This window comes from Myotis yumanensis, unplaced genomic scaffold (genome assembly GCF_028538775.1).
Source record: "Myotis yumanensis isolate MYYU_CA2020_CCGP unplaced genomic scaffold, mMyoYum1.0.hap1 SCAF_6, whole genome shotgun sequence".
Lineage (NCBI taxonomy): Eukaryota > Metazoa > Chordata > Mammalia > Chiroptera > Vespertilionidae > Myotis > Myotis yumanensis.
In genome coordinates this window covers 11,011,320-11,037,653 of record NW_027223757.1, presented here as the reverse complement: position 1 = coordinate 11,037,653, position 26,334 = coordinate 11,011,320, and the positions used below count along the sequence as shown (strand labels likewise).

The window sequence follows — 26,334 nt, the reverse complement described above, 5'->3', positions numbered from 1 at the left end:
TGGAGGAGGCAACATTTTGTCCTACAGAATGACTTTTTACTTTCCCATAAAACCAATATTGCTAGTCTTCCATTATTCATATTCCTGTGGAGAAATCTGTCAGGGGTTTTAGCCAGGGCCAGGAAAATAAAAATAAGAGCACGCCCTGGCTTCCTGTTTGTCTAATTATAAATTCAATTTACATTCTGGGTAGGGATTTATAAAAGCTGGCCATAGTTTTGCAAGTAGCTGCAAAACAGCAGAATTCCTTAACCCTTCGACATGGATTTCTACAGCTTCTGCCAAATGCCTTGAAGCTCCGCTCAGCCCCAGCGCACTCTCCTGGCTGCGGTGGGGCTAGTCGCCACTAGTCGCCACAGTCCGGAAGGTCTTGGAAGGAGTAGCCAGGGCAGCCTCGATGGGCTTTGCAAGCGATGAGCAGGTGGTAAGACCCGGGCAGCAACACCAGGATGCCCACAATGAGAATGGCAACGGCCCGGTTGGGTCCTGCTTCGCTGAGGTAGCCCGCCAGCAGGAGGCAGCCAGTGATCAGGAGAACAGCGCCTATCAAAAACTGCAGGGCGAAGCAGGCAATGGCCTTGTAGGGGATCTTAGCGGGGCTTTCCTGACACTTAAGTAAGTGCGATCTCGCCACACTGGGACATCTTTGGGGTTTACAGCCATCTTCAGCGGGTAAAGTGTCCTTCTGAGGGTCCATGTGTCCATCGTCAGTGCTGGAGAGCATTGAATATTTCACTTTGCTCCTGGGGGTCCCAGCAGGCACGTTGGTACGAGCGGGCACCATAGCCCACAGAGTAGGTGGGGAGCTGGCCCGCTGCCGCACAGTGGGCAGAGGTGTCTGGGTCCCCGCGCCCCCCGCCCGCCAACGGCTCTGGAACCACGCGGAGGATTGTCTCAGCATCTCATTCACCTACTCCTCCCCGCAACCCCCCAATTAACTCCTGGTGGGCGACAGCTGGTTTTTGATGGAATCGCACTTTTATCATCCAAAGCTACAATCCTTTAGTTTGATGGTATATTGGTTCTATTTGTTACATTCTTAGGCCACTTCTAGTTAACTCCCAGACTTTATCGTTAAATTTAGATGGAATAGATTAGATTAGATTAGATTTATTAGATTTCAATCAATTTCACAGGATTTTTATTTCCTCTAAAAGTTCATAATCACATCTCATTCTTGTCTGATCTCTTCTTCCATTAGTCTAACAGTAAGCACACATAGCTAATCTGATCAGCCTCAAATGGAACCAAACCTGAGTGAAATCCTGGCTCTGCTTCTGGTAGGGGATTTTGGGACTGGAACAGGCCGTGTTCCCCTGGGCAGGATGGCTTCCTGGGGCTCTTGTCCATCAGAGTGGAAGAATGAAACCACAGAGGGAAGATGGTAAGCAAAGGCGGAAATTGAAGAACAAGCAGAGACTCCCACGTGGGGAGGGGGAAAGAGTTCCACTTAGTTCCTTTTTCCATGGTTTATAAAGGCTGCAGTTTTTGTGTGCCTCCATATCCCCCCTGATTGATTGGTCAATATTCCCCTTTGATTTGGTTACTATAGTAACTCCTGAGCTCAAAGATCAAACCTCTCCTGAGACTGTGAGGCCCTCCTCCCTCACTGTTCTCCTATTCCCTCTGGGCTTTCTTCCTCCTTCTTTATTTTTTAAATTTAGACATTTTGCTACTCCCAGTTCCCTTGTCTTATGGAAATGTAACAGCTGCCTTTTCCAACTCCCCTATCAGATGGAAATGTAACCTTTTACAACTCTGTAGCCCTGTGTTTTTTCCATGGATCCCCTTAATTTTAAAAATTCCCTAAAACTGCCTATTACATCCCTAAAAATTCCTATTTTACTACTTCCTTCTGTAAAATGGGCTTTGTAACATGCGCATGTGTAAGACTGTGAATACTTACTGAATGAAGTATGCAAGCTGCCTTTCTTATAGCAGTTGCCGTGCATGAAACTTCAAGGCATTTCATTCCTATTTGGGGCTCATTGTATAGATAACAGCTCTCCTGCAAGTTGTACTACCTGGACATTGAACAGGATGCCTTGGTGGGGGTGGAGGGTGGGGGAAGGGTGCCCTTTGAAATACTAGGGCTTGTTCATAAGCAGGGTGGTCCTCTGTCAGGCTATTGCAGAAGGGTTTCTACTCAATGAGACGTTGAATTGGAAACCTCTATATTATTCTCTCTCAACTCCTATTAGAGTTTGGACCTGAGCTACAGCCTCTGCTTCAAGGTTCTTCACCAAACAAATGTATGATTTCCCCCTTTTCTGTGCTGATTACTTCTTACTAATCTGTTCCTTCTGTGGATGAAAGCGGCCACATACTGACCTGACAAGCTCAGGGGAGGCCTGCATGGCGGTCTTCAAACTCAGAGACCTACAGTAACCACAAAGGAGGGCCTGAAAGTAAACTTTAACTAAAAGCAGTTGTGGTGGGTAGTTACATCCTAGGTCAGTATCTTCAGTAACAAGGTCAACCTTTACCTTAACTGAGCCTATCTGTCTTTTTGCATCTATAATAGCTTATCCTTGAAATGTCTGGGTAACTTGTAACTTCTTTTTTCCAGACCCCTTGGGGCACAACCTAATGTGCCTGGGCTCCAGGACAGATGCCACAAATTCGTTCATTATCATCCTGTTCATTTGCTGGAGGCTAATTCCAGCATGTCACAGATGCAAGAAGTTTCATCAAAAGGTTGATGGAACTTGAGGCTTCAGTAGGACTGAAAATTCATTGTTCCTGCACCCACCTAAGTATGTGTCTATCATCTTACTTTTTATCCAATCCCAGAGGTTTCCCTGCTTTGCTTTCTCCCGCCTCTCTAGTCTATCTCCAATGGATTTCATGTAACCCACCTGTTCCTCCTTTGGTTGCAATGTACAATAATAGATAAAACCTGTCATTTTCTGGAGAATTATCTCACTTCATTGACATTCTGCTTCCCAGCAATTGTCCACAGTTTGGCTCAAATAAACTCACAGAAAATTGTTTACAGGTTTGAATGTTTTTTTACGTTAACACTTCTTAGTAGAGTACAATTCATCTTAAAATTTATCACCAACTATTGTCATTATGCCATTTAATTCAATTTCACATCATCTGGGATGTATATTTTAAATTCAACCTGCGAGTTCCATTTTTTAAATGTATTCTTTTGTATTTGGTATTACCTTACTATCCAAACTGGAATATAAACTTCTCTGTGGAAGTAACTGTATTTCCTCAAAATTTTCTTAACTACAGAGAGCCTAGCAGTGAGCCCGTTGCTTTCAGTAAACCCAGTGTTTGTTGGTTAAATTTACTACAAAATGTAAATATATAACAAAAGAATTCTCCCTACAAGTATTTAAATGTAAATTATAATATTACTATTATTAACACAGTATTTTATAGTGTGCAATCTCTTCTCCCTAACATCTCTCAAATATCATCCCAATACACCAAGGTTGTGGGTTAGATCCTCAACAGGGCACATACAAGAATCAACAAATGAATGCATAAAGAAGTGGAACAACAAATCCATGTTTCTCTCTCTGTCTCCCTCTCTCTCTCTCTCTCTCTCTCTCTGTCTCTCTCTCTCTGTCTTTGTCTCTCTCTCAAGATCATTATATGAAAAGAAATTTTAGTGATCTGGTAAAGTATTAAATAGATCCATGTGCTTTCATAAGAGTTCTCTATTTCAACATTCACAATTATTTTAAATCAAAGAATTAATGTTTAATTATAATAATTAAGTTTAATGTTTCATTGATACTCAGTTTAATTGTAGGTAAAGAAAAAATACACACTAAGGAAAACTCAGAACATTTATAATTTCTTATTACATGCTTCCTGTTTTTCAATTTATAATACAGGATATCAATGCAGACTATGTACTAACTGATTTTAATTTTTGAAATTTCAAAGTGCTTATCAAACACCTGCCAACTAATCTAAGTACAGTTTATTCATTTTTTATTATTAAAGTTTTATAATTAACATTTGCATAAGAAGCACAAATTAATGTGTATATTAAAATAGCTTCTCTGGTTAGTAGATTTTTTTAGAATTCTTCTACACTGATTTTACTCTTCATTTAAATTCCAGATGAACTTCAAAGGCAAATCTTTCATATTCCTTTGGAATATTTTGTTAAATCTTTCATTTTGCTCCACTGTCAAGTGATGTTTCCAGTCTCCAACGGTACCTAGAAATAAGCACACGATCAGCACTGGGTGAGTAAGTGGCACTATCAGGGCAAGAGTTTCTTCCCACCCACTTTCATCTCCTCTTCAAGCCACGCTAAATATCTGGTAGTTCTCCATGGGTTTGATACTTAATGTTTCCTTATACAGAAATGAACTAAGAAACAAACTGAAAAACACTTCTAAAGTTCACTATCCTTAGCTATTATGTTTTCACCAACCACTACCATTAAGTTATAATGTTTATTGAGATGGTATAACAAAAGTAAAATAGAGAACTAGCTTATAATTTTTTCATATATTTTACTAAATACCAGGCACCAAAGAAATACAAGTACCATATCAATTCACTCATATGTGAAATTTAATGAACAAACTGAATGAACAAGCAAAATAGATAGATTCATAGATAGAGAGCAGACAGATAACTCTGGTATGGGGTAACTATTGGGAGTGTGGGGAAAAAATAGAAAGAAGAACTCATGGACATGGACAACAGTGTGGTGATTGTGCAAGTGAAAGAGGTGGGTAGAGGTGGAAGATGGGATAGGGAGGATAAATGGGGATGGGGAAAGAATAAAATAAAGAGAAAATCCTATATAATAAAAGGGTAATATGCAAATTGACCCTAAGAGCAGAATGATCGGGAACAACTGGACACTATGATGCGCACTGACCACCAGGGGGAAGATTCTCAACGCAGGAGCTGGCCCCTGATGGTCAGTGCACTTCCGTGACAGCACAGGGGGATGTCTGACTGCCAGGTTAGGCCTGATACCCTGGGAGCAGCCCTAAGCCAGCAGATGGAGATCCCCAGAGGACTCCCAGACTGCGAGAGGGCACAGGCTGGGCTGAGGGATTACCCTGTCCGAGAGCACAATTTTTGTGCACTGGGCCTCTAGTATATATCTACACTAATAAAAGAGAAACATGGTAATTAGCGTACGACCACTACCCTTCCCATTGGCTAATCAGCATATCCTTATGCAAATTAACTGTCAGCCAAGATGGCGGCCGGCAGCCAGGCAGCTGGAAGCGAACATGAGGCTTGCTTGCTTGCTGCAGGGACTGCGGGCTCCGCTGATCCCGTCTGCGCCTGTGCTGCCGGCCTCTCAGCCGGCAGTTTGAAACTTTGTAACAAATATAGCCAGCCGGATCTCAGAGCTGAAGTTATACATTGTTTCGATTATAGAACACAAACAAACCAGCAGCGGAGGCCTCAGAGCTAGAGCCAGAGCTAAAGCTGGCCCAGAATAAAAAAGAAAAAAAGGAGCGGTTGGGAGATTCCGTCAATCGCCAGCCTTAAGGCAGCCCTCAGCCCTCACCCAGACTGGCCAGGCACCACAGTGGGGACCCCCACCCTGATCCAGGACACCCTTCAGGGCAAACCAGCCGGCCCCCAGGCCTCTATCCTATATAGTAAAAGGGTAATATGCCTCCCAGCACCGGGATCAGCGGAGCCGGGAGCCCTCCTGGCACCGGATCAGCGTGACAGGGTGCAGCGTCCCAACCCCCTGATCGGCCCTGCTCTGTGTGTGACAGGGTGTGGCGCCCCAACCCCCTGATCAGCCCTGCTCTGTGTGTGACAGGGTGTGGCGCCCCAACCCCCTGATCAGCCCTGCTCTGTGTATGACAGGGTAGAGCCATAACCTCCCCATCCGCCCTGCCCTGAGTGTGACAGTGGCGGCGCCCCAACCCCCTGATCGGCCCTGCTCTGTGGGTGATAGAGGACGGCGTCCCAACTCCCTGATCCGCCCTGCTCTGTGTGTGACAGGGGGCGGTGCCCTAACTCCCCTATCGGCCCTACTCAGTGAGTAACAGGGGGGAGCTCCTCAACCCCCTGATGGGCCCTGCTCTGTGCATGACAGGGGGGAGCTCCCCAACCCTCTGATGGGCCCTGCTCTGTGCGTGACAGGGTACGGAGCCCAAACCCCCCTGATGGGCCCTGCTCTGTGCATGACAGGGTACGGAGCCCCAACCCCCCTGATGGGCCCTGCTCTGTGCGTGACAGGGGGCAGTGCCCCAACCCACTGATTGGCCCTGCTCTGTGCGTGACAGTGGGTGGCGCCGCAACCTCCCCATCGACCCTGCCTTGAGTGTGACAGAGGGCGGTGCCCCAACCCCCCAATCGGCCCTACCCTGAGCGTGACTGAGGGTGGCATCCCAACCTCCCAATCCGCCCTGTTCTGTGCATGACAGGGGGCGGTGCCCCAACTCCCAATTGGCCCTACCCTGAGCGTGACCAGGGGCTGCACCTAGGGATTGGGCCTGCCCTCTGCCACCCAGGAGCAGGCCTAAGCCAGCAGGTCGTTATCTCCCGAGGGGTCCCAGACTGTGAGAGGGCACAGGCCGGGCTGAGGGACCCCCCCTTCCCCCCCTGAGTGCACAAATTTTTGTGCACCGGGCCTCTAGTATAACAATAAAAATAAATGCCAGGCACCATACTTGGCAAAGTATATCTATCATGTAATGTAATTTTTAACACAACTCCACAATATCAGCATTTCTTCGTTTTAAAATTGAAAAACCTGAAGGGATTAAGAAGTACAAACTGGTAATTACAAAATAGTCATGGCATGTAAAATACAGAAAGAGAATATGGTCAATAGTATTGTAATAACTATGAATGGTGCCAGGTGGGTACAATAATTTTTGGAGGGATCACCTCATAAAGTATAAAAATGTCTAACCACTATGCTGCATACCTGAAACTAATATAAAATAATCTTGAATCACAACTATAATTTTAAAAGTAAAAATACATAAATAAAAAGCTAAAGATAAAATAAATAAAATTGAAAAGAAAGCCCAGCCAGCAGTGCTTAGTGGTTGAGCGTAGACCTATGAACCAGGAGGTCACAGTTTTATTCCTGGTCAGGGCACATGCCCGGTTGCGGGCTCAATCCCCAGTGTGGGGCGTGCAGGAGGAACCAACCAATGATCCTCTCTCATCATTGATATTTCTATCTCTCCCTCCATCTCCCTTCCTCTCTGAAATCAATGAAAACATACTTTAAAATTTTTAAAAAAATGAAACCCAAAGATTTTCAAGTAATGAAATCAAAGTCACAGAGGGTATTCAGAGCTGTCATTGCTTCAGTTTTACTTGATGGAACTTAGAAACTGTCATTAACCCAATTTTTTTTTTTTTTAAATATATTTTATTGATTTTTTACAGAAAGGAAGGGAGAGAGATAGAGAGTTAGAAACATCGATGAGAGAGAAACATCGATCAGCTGCCTCCTGCACACCCCCCCACTGGGGATGTGCCCGCAACCAAGGTACATGCCCTTGACCGGAATCGAACCTGGGACCTTTCAGTCCGCAGGCTGACGCTCTATCCACTGAGCCAAACCGGTTTTGGCAACCCAATTTTTAAGTAAAGATTATTTGGCATCTTCAACTATCAAATTTTCTTTCTTAAACACTCGAGGCCCAGTGCATGAAAATTTGTGCAATTGGCAGGGGTGGGGGGTTCCTCAGCATGGCCTGTGTCCTCTGCAATCCAGTACTCCTCGGGGGATGTTCACCTGCCAGTATAGGCCCGCTCCCTGGGGGATCGAGCCTAAGCTGGCAGTCAGACATCCCTCTGGCGGTCCGGGAGCCCTTGAGGGATGTCCAACTGATGGCAGTGGGCCTACGCCATCAGTCGGAAATCCTTAGTGCTGCCAAGGAGGTGGGAGAGGCTTGGCTTGTGGCTGAGCAGAGCTCCCCCTGTGGGAGCACACTGACCACCAGGGGGCAGCTCCTGCATTGAGCGTTTGTCCCCTGGTGGTTATTGCGTGTCATAGGGACCTGTCATTCTGCTGTTAGAGTCAATTTGCATATTACCCTTTTATTTTATAGGATTACCATTGGCATTTGGAACAGTTGGCAAGATATTTATGGGCATGAGAATTACTTTTTATTTGGTCTAGTTAAGCAATGAGACTTAAAAGCTGATAATAAATGGGACAAAAAAGAAACACTTTTTTAAAAAAATAGCAATATCAAGAGCAATTTCAAGAAGATCTTCATTACCTAAGAATAAATATCCCTCATCAAAATGCTAAGTTATGGATAAATTAGTAAATAAAATATGAAAAAAAGAAGCACAAATTATGTTCTAGAAAAATGTACATTAAAAGATCAAAAAAATTTTTAATTGAAATTAAGAAGTATCAGGGGAAAAATATATTCATTCTTAATTCCTGGCATGTCATAGAAGCACAATAAAAATTAATTGCATGTTGTTATTGAATACTTGAATTCATAGCATATTGGTTTCATGAAGTATTAATCTACTTTTTACATTGAAGAAATATGATACATGAGGAAATAACTGTAACTCAAACTCCCTCCCCCACAACAAAATGCATGTTGGTTTACTTCTGGAATGTTCTAGGAGAAATAAAGCAGAACAATAATTGGAGCTGTCCTGGTCACACATATACATTATCTTCAGGTAAGATTTATTAACCAATTTTAAAAAGTAGGGACACGTAGATTAAAAGGAAGGAATGCAATATTGATTAATTAGGTTCAAGTGTTAGACTATGTACTAAAAAATTGTGTAGTTTCCTGGGGTACTTTTCAGGTCCATTGGCAGTTAAGATCTTTGATTCTCTCCAGGTTCCACATGACAGTACTTAGAAAGACACGGTAAAAACACGCCTTAATTAGTGTAGGGGCCAAGCAATCACGGAACTCTCAACACTTTTGCTTCTAAAAACCCCTGAGCATCACCTTTGCGCAGAAAATGTCCCTCATCTGTTCTTTTCCCAAACTCATATTTTAGAATCTCATCATAATTTGCTCTTGGATCAGACTTCATGTTCTGAAATGTAGCCTGTTTCACAATAGCTTCCACATCCTCTTCACTCAGTTCTTTCTCAAGAAAACGGCTGATTTTAAGCACAGAACTTCTGAGATCCTGAAAGAATTGTGGGTATGAGAAATTATTCAGCTTACAAAGAATGCATGAGTTACATCCCAACATCTTCATCACATTTTTGAAAACTGAAGGTGATTGGACTTATTGTAAGTCTAAAGTTTGACAAAGACATATTACTTTCCTATTCAATCTATGAAAATGAGTGCTCTGGTTGTGAGCTTTGTTGGAACTTTCCACTGTTTGATTTTATAAGGACAACTCACCTTCATTCACTCATTCATTCATTCAACTAGCACTTTTAGGAAAGTTATTTCAAAACCTGTGATAAGTGCTGGAGAGGTTTAAGAGAACAATAATATGCTAAGAGTTTACAATTTCATGAGGGAAAGAGTAAAGCAAGTAATTAAATATAATGGCTACAAAAAAGAAAAGTCCAAGTTTGGTGGCTTCATTGGTTATTTCTACCACACACAAATAAAAGAAGAATTAACACCAATCCTCAAACTCTTCAAAAAAATGAAAGAGGAGGAAATACTTCCAAACTCATTCTGTAAGGCCAGCATTACCCTGATACCAAAGCCAAATGAGAACACTACAGGAAAAGAAAACTAAAAACCAATATCACTTATGAAAGATAAGATACAAAAATCCTCAAGAAATCACTAGCAAAACAAATTCAGTATTGGGTTAAAAGAACTGTACACTATGAACAAGTGGCATTTAATCCTTGAATGCAAAGATGAACAGCCCTACTTGGTTTGGTTCAGTGGATAGAGCTTAAGCCTTCAGACTGAAGGGTCCAGGGTTTGATTGCAGTCAAGGGCATGTACCACAATTACAAGCTCCTCCCCAACCTGGGCCCTGGTTAGGGCACATGCACTAGGCAAATAATCAATGTGTGTCTCTCACATCAATATTTCTCTCTGTCTTTCCCTTTCTCTGTCTTTTACTCTCCCTAAAAATCAATGGGAAAATATCTTCTGGTGAGGGTTAACAACTACAACAACAACAAAAGATCAGGAACAAGGCAAGGATGCCAATTCTCACCATTTATATTCAGCCTAATACTGGAAGTCCTAACCAGAGTCAATAGACAAGAAAAAGGCATCCAAATTTAAAGAAAGACGAAAATTATGTGTTCACATACAACATGATTATATACATAGAAAACACTAAAGATCTACAAAAAACAAACAAACAAAAAATACCACTATTAGAAATATTGAACAAACTCAGCAAACTTGTAGATACAAAACCAACATCCCCAAACCATTTGCATTTATCTACACTAACAATAAACTGTGGTTTACCAAAATGGTCTCTAACTAGTTTGCCTATATTTACTATTATCACTTTTAAACCCATTAGAGGGAATTACATTCTGAAGATACTAATTCTATCATATGCTACTCTTCTAATAACTGTCAAAGCGCTCATTATTGCTTTTAAGATGAAGAAATTACTATCACTAACAAAGACTACAGACCTTGCATGGTCTGGCTCCTACTGTATCCACCTCTCTATCTTAATCTTTCATTCCCTCCACCTTGCTCTTTAACTTCTTCCTTCCAAGATATCAAGCACCTGACAGCTTCAAATAATTTGCACATTCTCTCTTCTTGACTTAGACTTCTCTTTTACTTCTATACCAACTCATATCTATTAGCTTGAAGTTGTCATGTTACTTTTCCAGAAATAATTGCCTATTACGTATACCAGATCAGTATGTTTTATGTACTATCATACCTGCACTTTTCCTTGATAACAGTTTTCACAGATTTGAAGTATATATACCTACTTAGTGAATACTTGTCTTCCCTGTTAGATTATAAGTTCTCTAAATAAAGGGTTATATTGTCTTTGTCTGATGATTTAGGGTCTGTCACATAATAGGCATTTTATAATTTTGAATTAATGAGCAAGTAAGATATGTAGCAGTGAGTCAATATATCAAACAGAGATCACAAAATAGTGAACTTCAAATGTGTTTGGTTGGGTTTACACAATGTATTAAGACAGTTTTCATTGGATGCCAACATGTAAATACTATGTGATTTCCATGAAAGCTACATTTGAAGATTCTAATTAATAAAAACAACAACAAAACACAAAGAACTTGCATCACTGGGCACACAATTACCTCTGACTAATTGGCCAAATCTTAGTGGCTTCTCACCCCAGGGTTGTTTTTGTTTGTTGTTTGTTTAATATTTTTGTTGATTTTTAGAGAGAGAGGAATAGAGAGGAGAGAAACATCGTGCCTCCTACCAGGGATCAAGCCTGCAACCCAGGCCCTGCCTGGGGATCGAACCAGCAACCCTTTATTGCATAGGATGACAATCAACTAGTCACACTGGCCAGGGTTGGCCCCACTGTTTCGAAATGCCTTTTCTCTTTTATTAATCACTAGTCATGTGATTTTGCCCTTATTGACACCGATGGCTGCATGAAAAGGAACCACAAAAGATGACTATGTACAGTAAGAAGAGAGCCCTAAGGAAACCAATAATTGAGGGTCGGGCAGGAAATGAGAAACCCCTGAAAAAGCATGAGAAGTAGTTAGGTTCCAAGAAAACTGGGAAAATGTGGTTCATTTAAACCAAAAAAAAGGCTTTCAAAGAAATAATTTTTAAAAATAACCTTTGCCTCTTACCTTTTTCATTTCCTCATACATCATAAACAGAATACTGAAGTCATGTCTGTGCTCATACCAGCCTCTGACGTGATCAAACCAACGGCTTCCTACCACTGGGGGGGAAATTAGTAAGTGACAAGGTAAAGATGCTGCACTCACCAAATAGCAAACCTGAGTCTTTCTTTGCTGTTCTGGAATCCCCTGGAAGGAAAGTAAAGCCCCCACCACTAGACATCTATGTTACCTGGTGAAAATGGTGCTTTGGGAAATAATTACATGATTTTAATGGAAACCTGCCTCTCCTATGCATGTAGGAAAAGCAGCAGGTGAGAAAATAAGAAACCCAAACAACTCATTGTGAAGATTGAAGGGAAGCTCCTTACTTTCTTACTTCTTCCACCTGAAAATCTGTCTTTATTTCTCCTTTTATTATCTATTTTAAGATGTCTGGATAGCAACTTCAGATATCTATAAGACAGAACCTGAATCTAATTTCTAAATAAGTGAGAGCCCCAGTTCCACATTCCACAAGCCTCTCCCATCAATCTATCCTCCTCAGTGTTGAGATGAATATTGCACCGCTGCCATGTAAAGCCTGCCATAAGTCCGTGACGGAACACACACACTACATCCACTTTGGATGGGTACACCATTGCGGTTCTTTTATGATCTGGCCAAACTGTTTCTTAAACAATATGCCTTTGCAACCATAGCAATCCCCAAAGTGGTCCTGGTGAGAATAGAAAGGCCATTGGGTGGCAAATTAAATTAACAGAGCAGTAACCACTTATGTGCATCCAGCTTCTATCGTTACTCTTCTTTATTTCCTTAAAATATGTTCCCCACGCGTGAGAATTTGGCAAAATGACAACATGGCCTCATAAACAAGTTGAATGCATAAATTCATAGTTACCATTTCCATCTAGAAACCTTTTCATGAAATGTTCCATATCATTCCCAGGTTCAAGACGGACCACCACATTTGAAAAATGAAAGAATGAAGTCATAACATCCTTGGGGTTTCTGTAGACGTAAATAATCTGCAGGGGGTATAGGAAAACAATTTTAACAATTCTTGGTTGTCCTTAGAGGTTGTTGTTGTTTTTGTTGTTGTTTTTTCACACCAACATATGTCACGATATGAATGCATAATAATTTGTTTCATCCAGCCTACTATTATAGAAATTCAGGTTATAGCCATTTTTGTTTTCTATTAAAAAGACTGTTGAAGTAATCAACTTTATTCACATCACATTTCACATACACAAGCATATAGAAATAATTTTTAAAGTAAAATTATTTATTTGTAAGATTGGTTAATATTACAAATTACCCTGCGTAGAAACTGTTTCTGCCCTAACCAGTTCTGCTCAATGGAGATAGTGTCAGCTTGCAGACTGAAGGGTCCTAGGTTTGATTCTGGTCAAGGGCATGTACCTTGGTTGCAGGCACATCCCCAGTAGGGGGTGTGCAGGATGCAGCTGATCAATGTTTCTCTCTCATCGATGTTTCTAACTCTCTATCCCTCTCCCTTTCTCTCTATAAAAAATCAATGAAAATATATTTAAAAAAAGAAAAAGAAAGAAACTATTTCAATGTACCCTCTGTGAGCGTTAATTCACATTTGATAAAAAGCCCTGATAGCATTCGAGAGCATTTCAAAAAGGAAACACACTTAACAGATGATGTTGAAACAAATAATTATCCATACAGTATAAAACTGGAATTCTAATTCATACCTCACACCAGACCCCCAGAAAAAAAAAATCATTTACAAATGGATTAAGGATTTAAATATGAAAGCAATATTTGACATCTTAAAAATAAAGAACATATTTCTGGTTTCAGAGAAGAAAAAGATGTCCTAAACAAAAAAAATTTATTTCTGTTAAAATAAAAATTGATCAATTAAATTGTATTAAGTTTTAAAGAATGCTATTAGTCATAATATATAGCATGAAGTTACAAAAAGCAACAAAGTATGAGAAAAGCAACACATATAACCCATAATTTATTAGTATCCAGAATATATATAAAAGAATTCATTAAGAAAGAGACCAAGAAATTTAGAAATTGGACAAAAATCATAATAATTTCACATAATAAGAAATAATTATGGGCAATAAACATATAAAAAAGTGCTTAATCTCATTATTGTTTAGTAAAATGCAAACTCAGATTAGTTTGAGATATCATTTTATAATTTATATTAAAAACTAAAAAGTTTGGCCTTAGCTGCTTGGCTCAGTGGCTAGAGCATGAGACTGCGGAGAGAAGTGTCCCAGATTCGATTCTGGTCAAGGGCAGGTACCTAGGTTGCAGGCTCCTCCTGGCCTGGACCCTGGTCGGGGCTCATGCAGGAGGCAACCAATTGATGTGTTTCTCTCACATCAATATTTCTCTCTGTCTTCCCTCTCTCTCCCACTCTCCCTAAAAATCGATGGAAAATATCCTCGGTGAGGATTAAAAAAAAGAAAAACAATGTGTATTGCGATGTAATATATACATTTGCTGCAACTTACCTATCCCTCAATACACTAAACATTATACAGCCATACAATAAATTCTACTAAACCATTAAAAAGAATAGAATTTTATGTGCTGTCATCAAAGAAATGTTGCTATATACTATATAATCACACTACAAGCAATGTGTGGGATGACCCAATTTATGTATATACTTATAATTCCATATGTATATTTAATGTGTAAAACAGTATCAAAGATTACAATAATCACATTTGAAAGACTGTGGATGAGTGGGGCTGGAAAAAAATATTTGAAGGAAGTATTTTTGTTTGTGCCAAAGGTCCATACGCTATTTATATGACTTACTTTAGCTTTTTTGTTCTTGAGACCTTTCGGTACTAAATAATATGGGAGGTGGGAACAGAAGAGGCGAGGAGACGGTCTGTTGAGAAAGTCTGTTTTGCGTATTTTGTATTCAAAGAAGGGGACTCTATCAAGCGTTGCCAAGTCTTCAGTTCTGTTACGATGTCCCTCAAAATAAATCAAGCTTAATATCTGCTGAGTCCAGGTGGTACCTGTAAAAAGAAATAATTTCATTTCCATCCCTGAATTAATGTTTTGTTAACAATGTCAATAATTATGCCATCTATCTCAAAACTATTTGGAGATTTTTCTTTCTTTTTTACCACTCCAAATATGCCAAGGAAATGTGCCCAACTTTTTTTTCTATGTCTTTTACATTAAAATTAGCAAAGATAAAATTAGGTGTTCTAAGTTCCATTTTTACTCAAAAAGAGTTGTGATAGTGATTTAGATGAACCCTTCAGCTCTTTTGTTCCCTGTGATTCATGTAAGTTCTGTTCATGTGATTGTCTGTGTTTATCTCTGTTTCTCCTTCCTTAGTCTTTCTTAAAGCTTTACCTTTTGGAAATAGAGACAGTTTAAAAGCTCAAGACCCCCTTAAACCTTTCTTTTTAACATTGTGCAGGTCTCCAAATACAGTGCTAAATGAAAGCACTGATGTTCATTCTTGTCTCACACTTGATTTTAAATGTTTCACTATTGCATTTGATGTCTGTGGTAGTTTTTGGTAGATTCTATTCGTCAGGATAAAGAAGTTCACTTTCTCCCTAGTTTGCTAATAGTCTCCCTTAGGAATGTATGCTGAATTTTATTAAATGCTTGTTCTGCACCTGTTGAGATGATAATTCAGGCTTTCTTCTATGCTCTAGTAATGTGGGTAAACTGCATTCATATATGTTTAAACCAATCTTGAAATAAAGCCTCCTGGTCACAGTGGTATTATTTTTTTTTTTGACATTGCTAGATTTGTTTTTGCTTATATTCATTTGGTATAGGATTTTTGCACCTATGTTCATGAGTATATAATCAATGTACTAAAAGAATGTGAGGTGTCAATAATCTTCCAATCATTGAAACTCACTTGAGTAGACTTAATAGATACAGTAGGTTTGATAAAATGTATGGTGAATTCTGGAAAGTCACTAATATCCCCTTAAGATGAGTAAGAATTCAACTGATTGGACTAAAGACAAATACTTAGACTGGATTAAGGGTAAAGGAAAAATTCTTATGGGCTGCTTAACCTAAACCTAAGCAAACTGAGGCACCACCAACATCTAAGGGAGGAAAATAAAAAACACCTGATATCAAATGTGCTGACACATTTTGCAGAGTAGAAAAATCCAGGGAAAAGGCATTGTATTACTAATTTGGGGAAAGTAAACAGGGTCCTGAATTTGAAAGTCAATGGTAAAAGGGAGGGACTGGAGCACTTTCATGAAAATCAGGAATGACTTTTTTTGTGTTGACTTTGACTCCAATGTATCTCTGAGCAATATTAACCACTTCGTACAACATTGATTCAAGAACACCAATCACCCTGTGTTCTAAAAAGCACATATAAAAAATAAGCTTTTAAGGGGAATGTAAGATTTGAAGACAATTTACTTTAGTTCAAAATTCTTTCATTATTATAGGGAAATAAAAGCAATTAGGGTAATTGAAAAGCATATTAGGAATTAGTTCTGACTGAGAGATGCTGCTAACCAAAAGCCTGCTGGGTTTTTTAAATATGTTTTCTTCCATTCTCAGAGAAAGCCAACATTGACCTAGTATCTGCTTTGGCTCAATATTTGGTTTCTTCATAGGTGCCTTAAAAAAAAAACAATATATGCATTTTAAAGGACCTTTTATAGTAAAACTTTGAGATTTATTTAACTTTATTAAAAATCTTAATGGTGCTCTAAATTTAGGATGGGCTACTGTTAATGTCTGGAAAAGGGCTCATTTGTACACATGTATTACCAAACCAGAGTGAAAACTGATAGCAGGTAGTCCACTCCTCAAACTTACCAGATTTTGGATATGTAATTATGAAGACATCATCATCTCTAATTTCAAAATCATCTAGATATTCTAGAAAGTCAGCATCAACGAAGGAAGATTCAAAATTATAGCCTTTAAAGTTCAGCAAATATGTATCTTTGTTGTCCATACTTATTCACCTACAAGTAAAAGCAAATAAAATACTTTTCAATTTCTTAGTATTTTATATTATGTACTCACACTTATTGAGTGTTCTATATATGCCAAGCACCTTTTAAATGTCATGTGTCTCAACCCATGCCATACTAAACAGCATCCTATATAATAAAATTCAAACATGCAAATAAACTGAACTGCATAACAACCAGTTGCTATGATGCATACTGACCACCAGGGGACCGACGCTCAAAGAGGAGCTGCCCCCTGGGGGTTAGCGTGCTCTCATAGGGGGAAGCACCACTGAGCAAGAAGCCAGGCTCACAGCTGGCAACCGCAGCAGCAGTAGGGGGAGCCTTTCCCGCCTCCATTGCAGGTGGGCGGTAAGGAGCAAGAAGTCCCAGACTGCGAGAGCCCCGGACTGAGAGAGGGATGTCTGACTGCTGGCTTAGGCCCAATCCCCCTGACAGGCAGATATCCTTCCAGGGATACAGGGCTGCGAGAGGGCACAGGCCAGGCTAAGTGCCCTCCCTCACCCCACTCCAGTGCACAAATTTGTGCACCGGGCTGCTAGTGCATATATAAAAATTTACTCTTAACAGCAACTAAACATTCTTAGAGGTTTTATCACTATTTTAAAGATGAGGAAACTAAGATACTAAAAGGTTAAACAGGTTTTCCTAAAACCCCACCAGGGAGGTATTATCATGATTCCAAACATAGAACCAAAAAAAATAAGGTAAAGGAGGTGCAAGGTTGCCCAGCTGGCAGACCTGGCAGGATTTGATGCCAGACTATTTGGCCACAGAGTCCATGCCTTCAATCACTTTACTAATACAGTTTCTTAGTGTGCCGAGCCAGCTCAGCCAAGGGTTCAAAAGCCTGAGTGTGGGCGGTGAAAGGATGAAGAAATGACAGACAAAGAGAATAAGCTGGGTCTAGGTGGATCTTCCTGTGCCTGGCTGAGGCCACAGAGAGAGATCCAGAGGCAAGCTGAGCCTTTATTTTATAGCCAGAGGTAAACAAAGTAATGGTCACTATAGTGACAATGTTGTTGTGAGTTTCACTTGTTTTGGCAGCACTTGATGCACCTCCCCCAGCCCATTAGCTACCCAGATAACATCTAGGGAGGTCATAAGGTCAAGCCTAATTATGCTAAGAGGACTGTGCCCTCTAAGCTAGGACTTGTTTGTGACTGTGCCAACAGGTCAGTCCGAGGCTTAACCCTATAGCCGCACCCAACATCTCACCCTTTTTTAATTTTTAAGCTACTATAATGAAAGTAAAACTTAAGCATCAAGAACAAAACTCTGGCTATTAAAACAATGACAAAACAATGCCAATACAAAACCCAAACTACAAACATGTTAACATTTTAAAACTTAACATAAAGCTCTGTTTATTAACAAAACAATGCCAATGTGTTAACATTTTTAAAACTATAGTAAGAATAACAAAACAATGCCAATGCAAAACAGCAATAAGTGAGTTTCTGATAAATGAAAGTTTCTTTTGTTGATTTACTCAGAGTCCTCAGAGTTGGCTGCACAAGACTTGCAGAAGACTGGCAGCTAACCAATACTAGCATAGCCAGAAACATGATTAAGGAAGTAGCTTCCACATCTTGTTTTTCTACCATCTCTTGGGCCTCAGTTGTTAACTTCTTCAGCTGACCCCATGTTGGCATCTCAGTCCCTTGCATAGCCTTCCTTTTCTTCTTTTTTCCACTTTGCTGTCATCGGGGCAACTTTCAGTCTTTGGAACACTGGGACAAGGAGCTTCTCTGGGTCCGTTGTGGTGACACATGTAAGTCTCCGGTTCCCAAATTGACTGCACTGCCCCTTCTGGAAAGATACAAAACACAACCTCTTCCCCACATCATAACTAGATCTGGTAAAACTCTTGGCTGGTTTGTGCAAAACTCTTGCCTGGCTAATTCAGCAGAGGCTATTGTACAGGAGGCCCGATGCCTTTTGGCTGCTGTACAAATCTCTGCATTGTAATTCAAAAAATTTAACAGATAACATTCTCCAATTTAACAGATAACATTCTTCTCCCCTTTTTTTATTTTTATAAAAAAGGTATATTGATGTAATTCTGACCATTCATAAAGAATGTTTATAGTTGATGGAATTCTGACCATTCATAAATGGGTATACATTTTAGAGCTTGCTACTGCATTCGTCCTTATCCCTGGTAATGCTGTCAGGTGTTCCAAAATGTTAAATCAGAAGATATAAGATGAAGCCTCAATAAGACAGCTTATTTTAACTCAGTGAAATGGGGTGAGAACTCATTAGAAGAACAGGCTACTAAACATGGTATGATGAAACCTGAAGAAATGGCTCTGGCTTCCTAGATACATATAAACATACATGCTCCTCTGTATTTACGACTTCCTACTTTAACTTAAAGTGTTGCAAATTATGCAGCTTTACATGTTTACAGTGAATTGGTTCTACTTTTGAGCTTTAGCACTTAAAAATAAAACGTTAACTTTGAGTCAAACTGTTAGTTTTTCTTTTTGTGTCAAGAGCTAACTTTGATGTGTTAAAACTTAAGTAAAATCCATTTACTCAATCCAAAACAGGCATTAAGAAGAAAAACCCCAAATGCTTTCTTATATCCATTTTCAGAATAGGATTGGCGCTTTCCGCTATTACCTGAGTCCTGATCTATCACTCCAGGGAGAACTTGCCAATCCTGCGCTTCCCGGGTGGCATGATAAAGGTTTACTGAGCCAGCTGGAAAGGCTGCAGTGGGGTTAAGGATAACGACCCTACTGTTTGGCGGGACCGGTGCTGGCCCCGCTTGTAATTTCCCTGCCTAGGGAACATCGGATTATCATCAACATCAGCCATTTACCCAATTGCTTTCCTCTCCTGCATCCTGAACATAGTCCAGGCTGCTTGTTTCCACTCCCTGTAGCCCTTTGACTTTCATTTCTAGCTGCTTGTTTAGGGGGTAAAAGGAGAGGCTTATGAGCAACAGTAAGCTCTCCAAATGTTTGCACCAGACTCCCATTATCCCAAACCTGCCGGCACTGTTCCCTTGCTTCCTCCAATCCTCGTTCATATTTGGGAGGAAGCGCATCTTCCGGAGGGTTCTCTCCCACAGGAGCTGTAGCCCCAGGGACTGGAGGAGGCAGTGGAGATGCCGATGGTACCGGTGGAGTCAGAAGCCTCTGGTAGCCTTCCCCCATCTGTCTTGATTCCCCTGCCACATTCATCCACTCCCTTTCTGGAGTGGGCTCTAGCCAGTCCTGAATCAGGGACCACAGACTGAAAACAGAGGCAAGCATTTCCTCTGGACCTTCAGCTATATAATGATCTTTAAGTTGTTTTCCTACCTTCTCCCATGCCTCTGTATTTACCTTTCCGTCCTCAGAAAACCATGGGCAGATTTTACTCACAAAACCGAACAACTCAAAAAGCTGTTCATACCTCACAGAACAGCCCCATGCTTAGAGCATAACATTATGCATGGATACGTATAAATTCTTTTCCTGCGATCCTGAATTGCCCACGTTTTACACCTAGTTATATCACTGGACTTCGCTCCTTACCTTCCTTCTTGTTTTCTGCACGTGCTTCACTGGAGCGTCCTTTCACCTGACAACTGTAGTTCCCCCAAACTCAGGCCCTGTGCTGGGTGTAACATGTGCTGAGCCAGCTCAGCCAGGGTTTCACAAGCCTGAGTGAGGGCGGTGAAGGATGAAGAAATGACAGACGGAGAGAATAAGCTGGGTCTAGGTGGATCTTCCTGTGCCTGGCTGAGGCCACAGAGAGAGATCCAAAGGCAAGCTGAGCCTTTATTTTATAGCCAGAGGTAAACAAGTTAGTGGTCACCATAGTTACAATGTTCTTGTGAGTTTCACTTGTTTTGGCAGCACTTGTGTACCTCCCACAGCCCATTAGCTACCCAGAGAAGATCTAGGGAGTGTCATAAGGTCAAGCCTAATTATGCTAAGAGGACTGTGCCCTCTAAGCTGGAACTTGTTTGTGGCTATGCCAACAGGTCAGTCTGAGGCTTAACCCTATAGCCATGCCCTACACTTAGTATTTCATATTTTTATTATTATAGAAACTAGAGGCCCCGTGCATGAAAATTCATGCACTGGAGGGGGGGGGGGGTCCCTCACCCGGGCCTGTACCCTCTCACCATCCAGGAGCCCTCAAGGGCAAGAGGTGATCCGGCGGTCAGGGGAAGGATACACCCCATCACACCTCAGCTGCTGCCACTGCCAGCAGCACAAGCCTCAGCAGGCCTTGGTTACCTGAGCCTTGAGCGGCCCTAGGTGGCTGGGCAGCTGCCATCTGAGGCTTGCCTCTGCCTTGGGCCAGCCCTGAGCAGCTTGGGGGCTGAGAGGACTGGGCGCCAGCATCTTGTGGCTGTGGGCACAGCCATCTTGGAGGACATGGCAGTCAATTAGCATATTTCCTCTTTATTGGCTGTGGGCACCACAATCTTTGTGATGGCGTGAGGGTCAATTAGCATAGCCCCTCTTTATTAGCTAGGATAGGAAATTCTCCAATAAATGTCCTTTTTTTTTCCTGGAACAGAAATAATCTGTTGACCCTGAAGCTTCTGAGGCTTTGGGATCTCTCTGCCATTTCAAATAAATTGTGGAATATGCTCTGTGTGAAACACCACCTGCTTTTTTTTAAAAAATATATATTTTGTTGATTTTTTACAGAGAGGAAGGGAGAGAGATAGAAAGTTAGAAACATCGATCAGCTGCCTCCTGCACATCTCCTACTGGGGATGTGCCTGCAACCCAGGTACATGCCCTTGACTGGAATCGAACCTGGGACCTTTCAGTCCACAGGCCGACGCTCTATCCACTGAGCCAAACTGGTTTCAGCAACACCACCTGCTTTTACTTTGGAGATGTCACCCTCATATAGTTGCAAGATATTGTATGGTTTTTATTACATTTTCCAATTGAATTTTAGTCAGAAATCCTAAATAAATATAAATAAGAAAGTCCACATATAAATAGGAAGCACACAGTCTAAAGACATATCTGTTCAAATATTGGACCAGCTATGCCCTAATTGGTTTGGCTCAGTGGATATAGCATCAGCCCAGGTTTGATTCCAGTCAAGGGCATATATCTTGGTTGGGGGCACATCCCCAGTAGGGTGTGTGTAGGAGGCAGCTGATCAATGTTTCTCTCTCATCGATGTTTCTAACTCTCTATCCCTCTCCCTTCCTCTCTGTAAAAAAAATCAATAAAATAGATATTAAAAAAATTGAACCAGCTAGGCATTTCTCTATTAGCTCCACCTACTAAATCTATTATATATATTTCAAAGAGGGAGAGGGAGAAAGAGAGATGGAAACATCAATGATGAGATGAGAGAGAATCATTGATTGTCTGCCTTCTGCATGCCCCCTTCTGGGATTGAGCCCACTACCCAGGCATGTTCCCTGACCAGGAAACAAACCGTGATCCCTGGTTCATAGATTGACGCTCAAACACTGAGCCACACCAACTGGGCCAGAAATCTATTCTTGAATGTCAAATAGATGAGGAAATCCCAGAAGTTCTAATAACACTAGGTTTAAGACCAACACATATGTTAGTCGTGAACTTTTAAAAATTTTCTGTGCACACCTAGAAAATGAATTTGTTAAAGTTGCATATATGGCTTTGTCTAAATTGCATGTCAAAAAACATTAATTCTTTTACAAACAATCTAAATCATCTGACCAACAGAGGAAAGTCAGAGGTGAGTATTTTGCTGAGTAAGAGTAGAAACGTCACTTGCATTAGAATTTCCTGGGTTTTGGTAAATGTTCATATTCTAGGCCAGGGGTCCTCAAACTTTTTAAACAGGGGGCCAGTTCACTGTCCCTCAGACCATTGGAGGACCGGACTATAGTTTAAAAAAAAACTATGAACAAATTCCTATGCACACTGCACATATCTTATTTTGAAGTAAAAAAAACAAAACGGGAACAAATACAATATTTGTATTTGCATGTGGCCCTCGGGCTGCAGTTTGAGGACCCCTGTTCTAGGCCCTATAACATACTGATAGGATTAGAATTTCTGGAAAGTGTGCCCTGGAAATTTGCATTTTAACAATCCTGTGGATCACACTTAAAAAAAAAAAAAGGGAACCAAAATACTGTTTCAATGAATGTTTATCTCAACCTCCAGAGGAAGCTTTGTGGGATGTTATTTGATCTCCAATTAAAAGATCCAGTTCAGGCCCTACTATGTTGCTAGAGCTTTCCTGACTCAAGGTGAAGTCCAGGCAACCTCAACTATTGAGAAGTGAGAATAGAGGAGACTGGCTGGTAAGGCACAAAGAATGCTTTCAGGAGATAGATGGAATGCTGTTATGTCTTTGCTATTATGAAGTTTTCCAGGAAAAACCGTGGATAACTCAACCTTTGGAGTGTGGTGATGAAGAATTTATACTGTATCACATGGACACACACACCAAAAAGCACCAATTCCAGGAATTCTGGATTCAGAGAAAAGAGAAAAGAGTGTCATGCAACCCACGAAAACATTCTAAAATCACGCCTTTTAACTGCTTATTATATTTAGTATGTCTTGCACAGTCTTAAGAGAGAACAAACTATTTTGCAACAAAAACAAGGAGCAAAGAGTAGAGTGTAGGATGCATTTTTATATAGGATCTCGGGACTGGCGAGTCATATATTGTTTGTATCTCCTTAGTGAATATAGGAGAAAGTACTTCTATAAAGAAGAAATGTCATGTGTTTTCCTTATTCTTGCCCTGATTCCAAAAGAAAAGGAAGAAAAACAGAAAATTGAGGAGAAATAAATAAATACATTGTATGCTGAAGAGAGGGTAAGACTTCAAAGAGGCTCTATGTCTATGTTTTTACTACTCACTGTTACACGTCAATTGGTGAAGCAAAATCGACTTCTGATATAACTGCATGGATGACAGGGAATGATGTGCTGCTGAGAAATAAATACTCCCTACAAGTGTATTCTCGCCAATGAGTATTGCTCTAGGGAGTCAACAGATAGCTCAGTTTGAATAAATATATTAGGTAACACTTTATTGACATAAGAAATAGACATGTGATTAGTCCAGACAAAGCAGGAGTCAAAACTGGTGGCGATAATAAAGAGAGCTGCATGTAACCAGTCGTCATATTAACTTAAATTGGAAACTACAACAACAACAACAACAACAACAATATATATTTGAAAGCTGTAGCAACATCTTCCTTGGGCATGAAGGATGGCTCATGAATCTTTTAGACCTATCTCAGAAGGCTGGTGTTCCATTCCAGGTTTTTACTCCAAACATCCTATGTAAAACTGGCTATGGCTATGGGAGGTTCAAAGAACTTTATAAAATCACAGTGTATTTAAATTCATTTTCTAAAACATCCAGGGTTGTCCTTAAGTGATGGCCTTCCCCTCCTGTTTTGTGTTTGTTTGTTTTTTAAATATATTTTATTGATTTTTTACAGAGAGTAAGGGAGAGGGATAGAGAGAAACATCAATGAGAGGGAAACATTGATCAGCTGACTCCTGCACACCTCCTACTGGGGATGTGCCCCCAACCAAGGTACAGGCCCTTGATCAGAATGGAACCTAGGACCTTTCAGTCCGCAGACGGACCCTCTGTCCTCTGAGCCAAACTGGTTAGGGCTCCACTCCCATGGTCCCTCCCCGGCCCTGATCGTGAACTGGTGGGGTCCTTCAGCCTGGCCTGTGCCCTCTTGCAATCTGGGACCCCTCAGGAGATGTCAGAGAGCAGGTTTTGGCCTGATCGCTGCAGGCCAGTCTAAGGGACCCCACCAGTGCAGGAATCCATGCACTGAGTCATTAAAGGTGTTTTCCCTGCTGGAGATTGATAACAGCTGTCTCCTCAAGAAATCTCCCCCTGCCCCGAGGCAAAAAGGAAAGGGGGAGGGGAAAAAAGAAAAAAAGGTAGTTTTACTTTATGAAGCAGTTTTTGGTCTCAAGGTGGCAGAGTGAGGTTACTAGGTGATATTCAGCAGAGGAACTTGAAGACTTAATTTTAAGATAAGGCTTGTGTTCCCAGGACTTCCCCCTCTTGTGCCTGCTCACCTGAACCCCAATAATCTGGGGAGGCCTGGGCATTGCCAAGCCCCCTCAGGAGCTCTGGGAGGGGGCAGGGTGGAGAACATTGCAAAGCCCCGCCCAGCATTGCTCCCATTAAAATTTCCCTGCACAGCATTGTTAGTTGGGGTCAGGTGGTCCCAAGGTGTGGCTCACATGATGCAGGGCCTGCCTGTGACATCCCAAACCCAAGCAGACCGGCTGAAGGGGAACTGAGGCTGGCAATGTGGCGGGCCATTAAGGCTTGGCTGCTTGGCACTCATGGGAGCGCTGGGCAAAGGAATGGGTGCGAGGTAGGTGTGTCCTCCCAGTATTTTTTCTGCAAAAATGAACAGTTCAAGGTATGTGGCAGTCTTTGTATGTGTCTGAGCTTCTGTGTACTACATGCGGTAAAATCTTAGCCTCCGATGGCATTACTAGAAAGTAACAATTTATTGGCCGCATTAAAAAGGATTAATTCTATGGTCCGGACCAAATTTTTAATATTAAAACCAGTTTAAGTTTGATGACCTTCAGATTGAGTATTTTTGTCGATTCTTCTGAGTGTGGATTTTCAAGGCTTTTGACTGAGATATACCTTTGGGACACCCCAAGGGCCCTTGGGTACCTCAAGGATTTATTCTCTCCTCTCAAAATGAAATTATTTTTTAACTAAATTAGGCCGATTCAATATACTTTAAATTACATGAGGAAGCTTTGTCAAGTAAAAAATTAATAACACTGTTCTATTTAGATACATATATTTTGAATGTTATAGAGGTTTCAGTCTACTTCACAAAAGAACATACACAGATTCAGAGCCAAGGTCAAACAGAAAACTTTCAGAAATGACAGGTCTCCAGTCAGGGACACAGGGCAAGCGGGATGATGCTCTGTGTCTGTCACTGACACTCTGGGTGTTTGTGGGTTCCATCTATTGGGGTTTATCAATTGTTTTCAATGTTTACTACACCTTCTGCAATAAGCCACGTGCCACGTGTTATTCTTTATATACAAATTGGTTGTTGTTCTCTATGTCATTTTTCAGGGATTATTTACTAAAAGGTTGTTGTCTCAGAATTATTCATCTACTCTAATAAAAGAGTAATATGCTAATTAGGGCGAACATCTTCTGCAGGACCATCAGGACATCCTTCCAGACAAAGCCGCAGGGGCTGCCTGAGGCTCAGGCAATCCACGGATGGTGGCTGCCACAGCAAGGGCCAGCCTGAGGCTCAGGCAGCCATGGTGGCCGCCAGTGACAGCAGCATCAGGGTAATGGGAGCGGCGCCTTCCCCTGATCGGCCAGGTTGCCTTCAGCAGAGGGAGGCCAGACTGTGGCTTAGGCTGGGGGCAGAGGCATTTAGGGGCGATCCAGCCGACAGGGGGTCAAAGTAGGGGCAATCAGGCTGGCAGGCAGGCATAGGCAGTTAGGGGCGACTAGGCAGGCAGGCAGGCGAGTGGTTAGGAGCCAGCTGTCCCAGATTGCGAGAGGGATGTCTGTCTGCCGGTTTAGACCTGATCCTGCAATAGCATATGGACATCCCCTGAGGGGGTCCAAGATTGGAGAGGGTGCAGGCCAGGCTGAAGGACCCCTGCC

General features: G+C 41.3%; 2 protein-coding genes across 3 annotated transcripts; both read right to left on the bottom strand.

The window, feature by feature from the left end:
* Positions 1–346: 346 nt before the first annotated feature.
* LOC139013023 (transmembrane protein 230-like) lies at positions 347–784 on the bottom strand. The gene is made up of 2 exons (XM_070419205.1): positions 692–784; positions 347–616 (listed from the first exon to the last, which is right to left on the bottom strand). The coding sequence occupies exons 1-2, from the start codon at positions 782–784 to the stop codon at positions 347–349; spliced, it is 363 nt and encodes a 120-aa protein (XP_070275306.1).
* Positions 785–3,755: 2,971 nt separating this feature from the next.
* On the bottom strand, positions 3,756–23,616 carry LOC139013022 (amine sulfotransferase-like). 2 transcript variants are annotated; one of them, XM_070419204.1, is made up of 7 exons: positions 20,235–20,439; positions 16,541–16,692; positions 14,531–14,739; positions 12,609–12,735; positions 11,714–11,808; positions 8,913–9,099; positions 3,756–4,189 (listed from the first exon to the last, which is right to left on the bottom strand). In XM_070419204.1, exons 2-7 carry the CDS (start codon positions 16,680–16,682, stop codon positions 4,068–4,070), a joined length of 882 nt encoding a protein of 293 aa, XP_070275305.1. In that variant the 5' UTR covers positions 16,683–16,692; positions 20,235–20,439; the 3' UTR covers positions 3,756–4,067. The 2 variants fall into 2 exon arrangements, with proteins under 2 accessions (XP_070275305.1, XP_070275304.1); XM_070419203.1 differs by lacking the exon at positions 20,235–20,439 and adding an exon at positions 23,547–23,616 and having other exon boundaries at positions 3,757–4,189.
* Between the last annotated feature and the right edge of the window lie 2,718 nt (positions 23,617–26,334).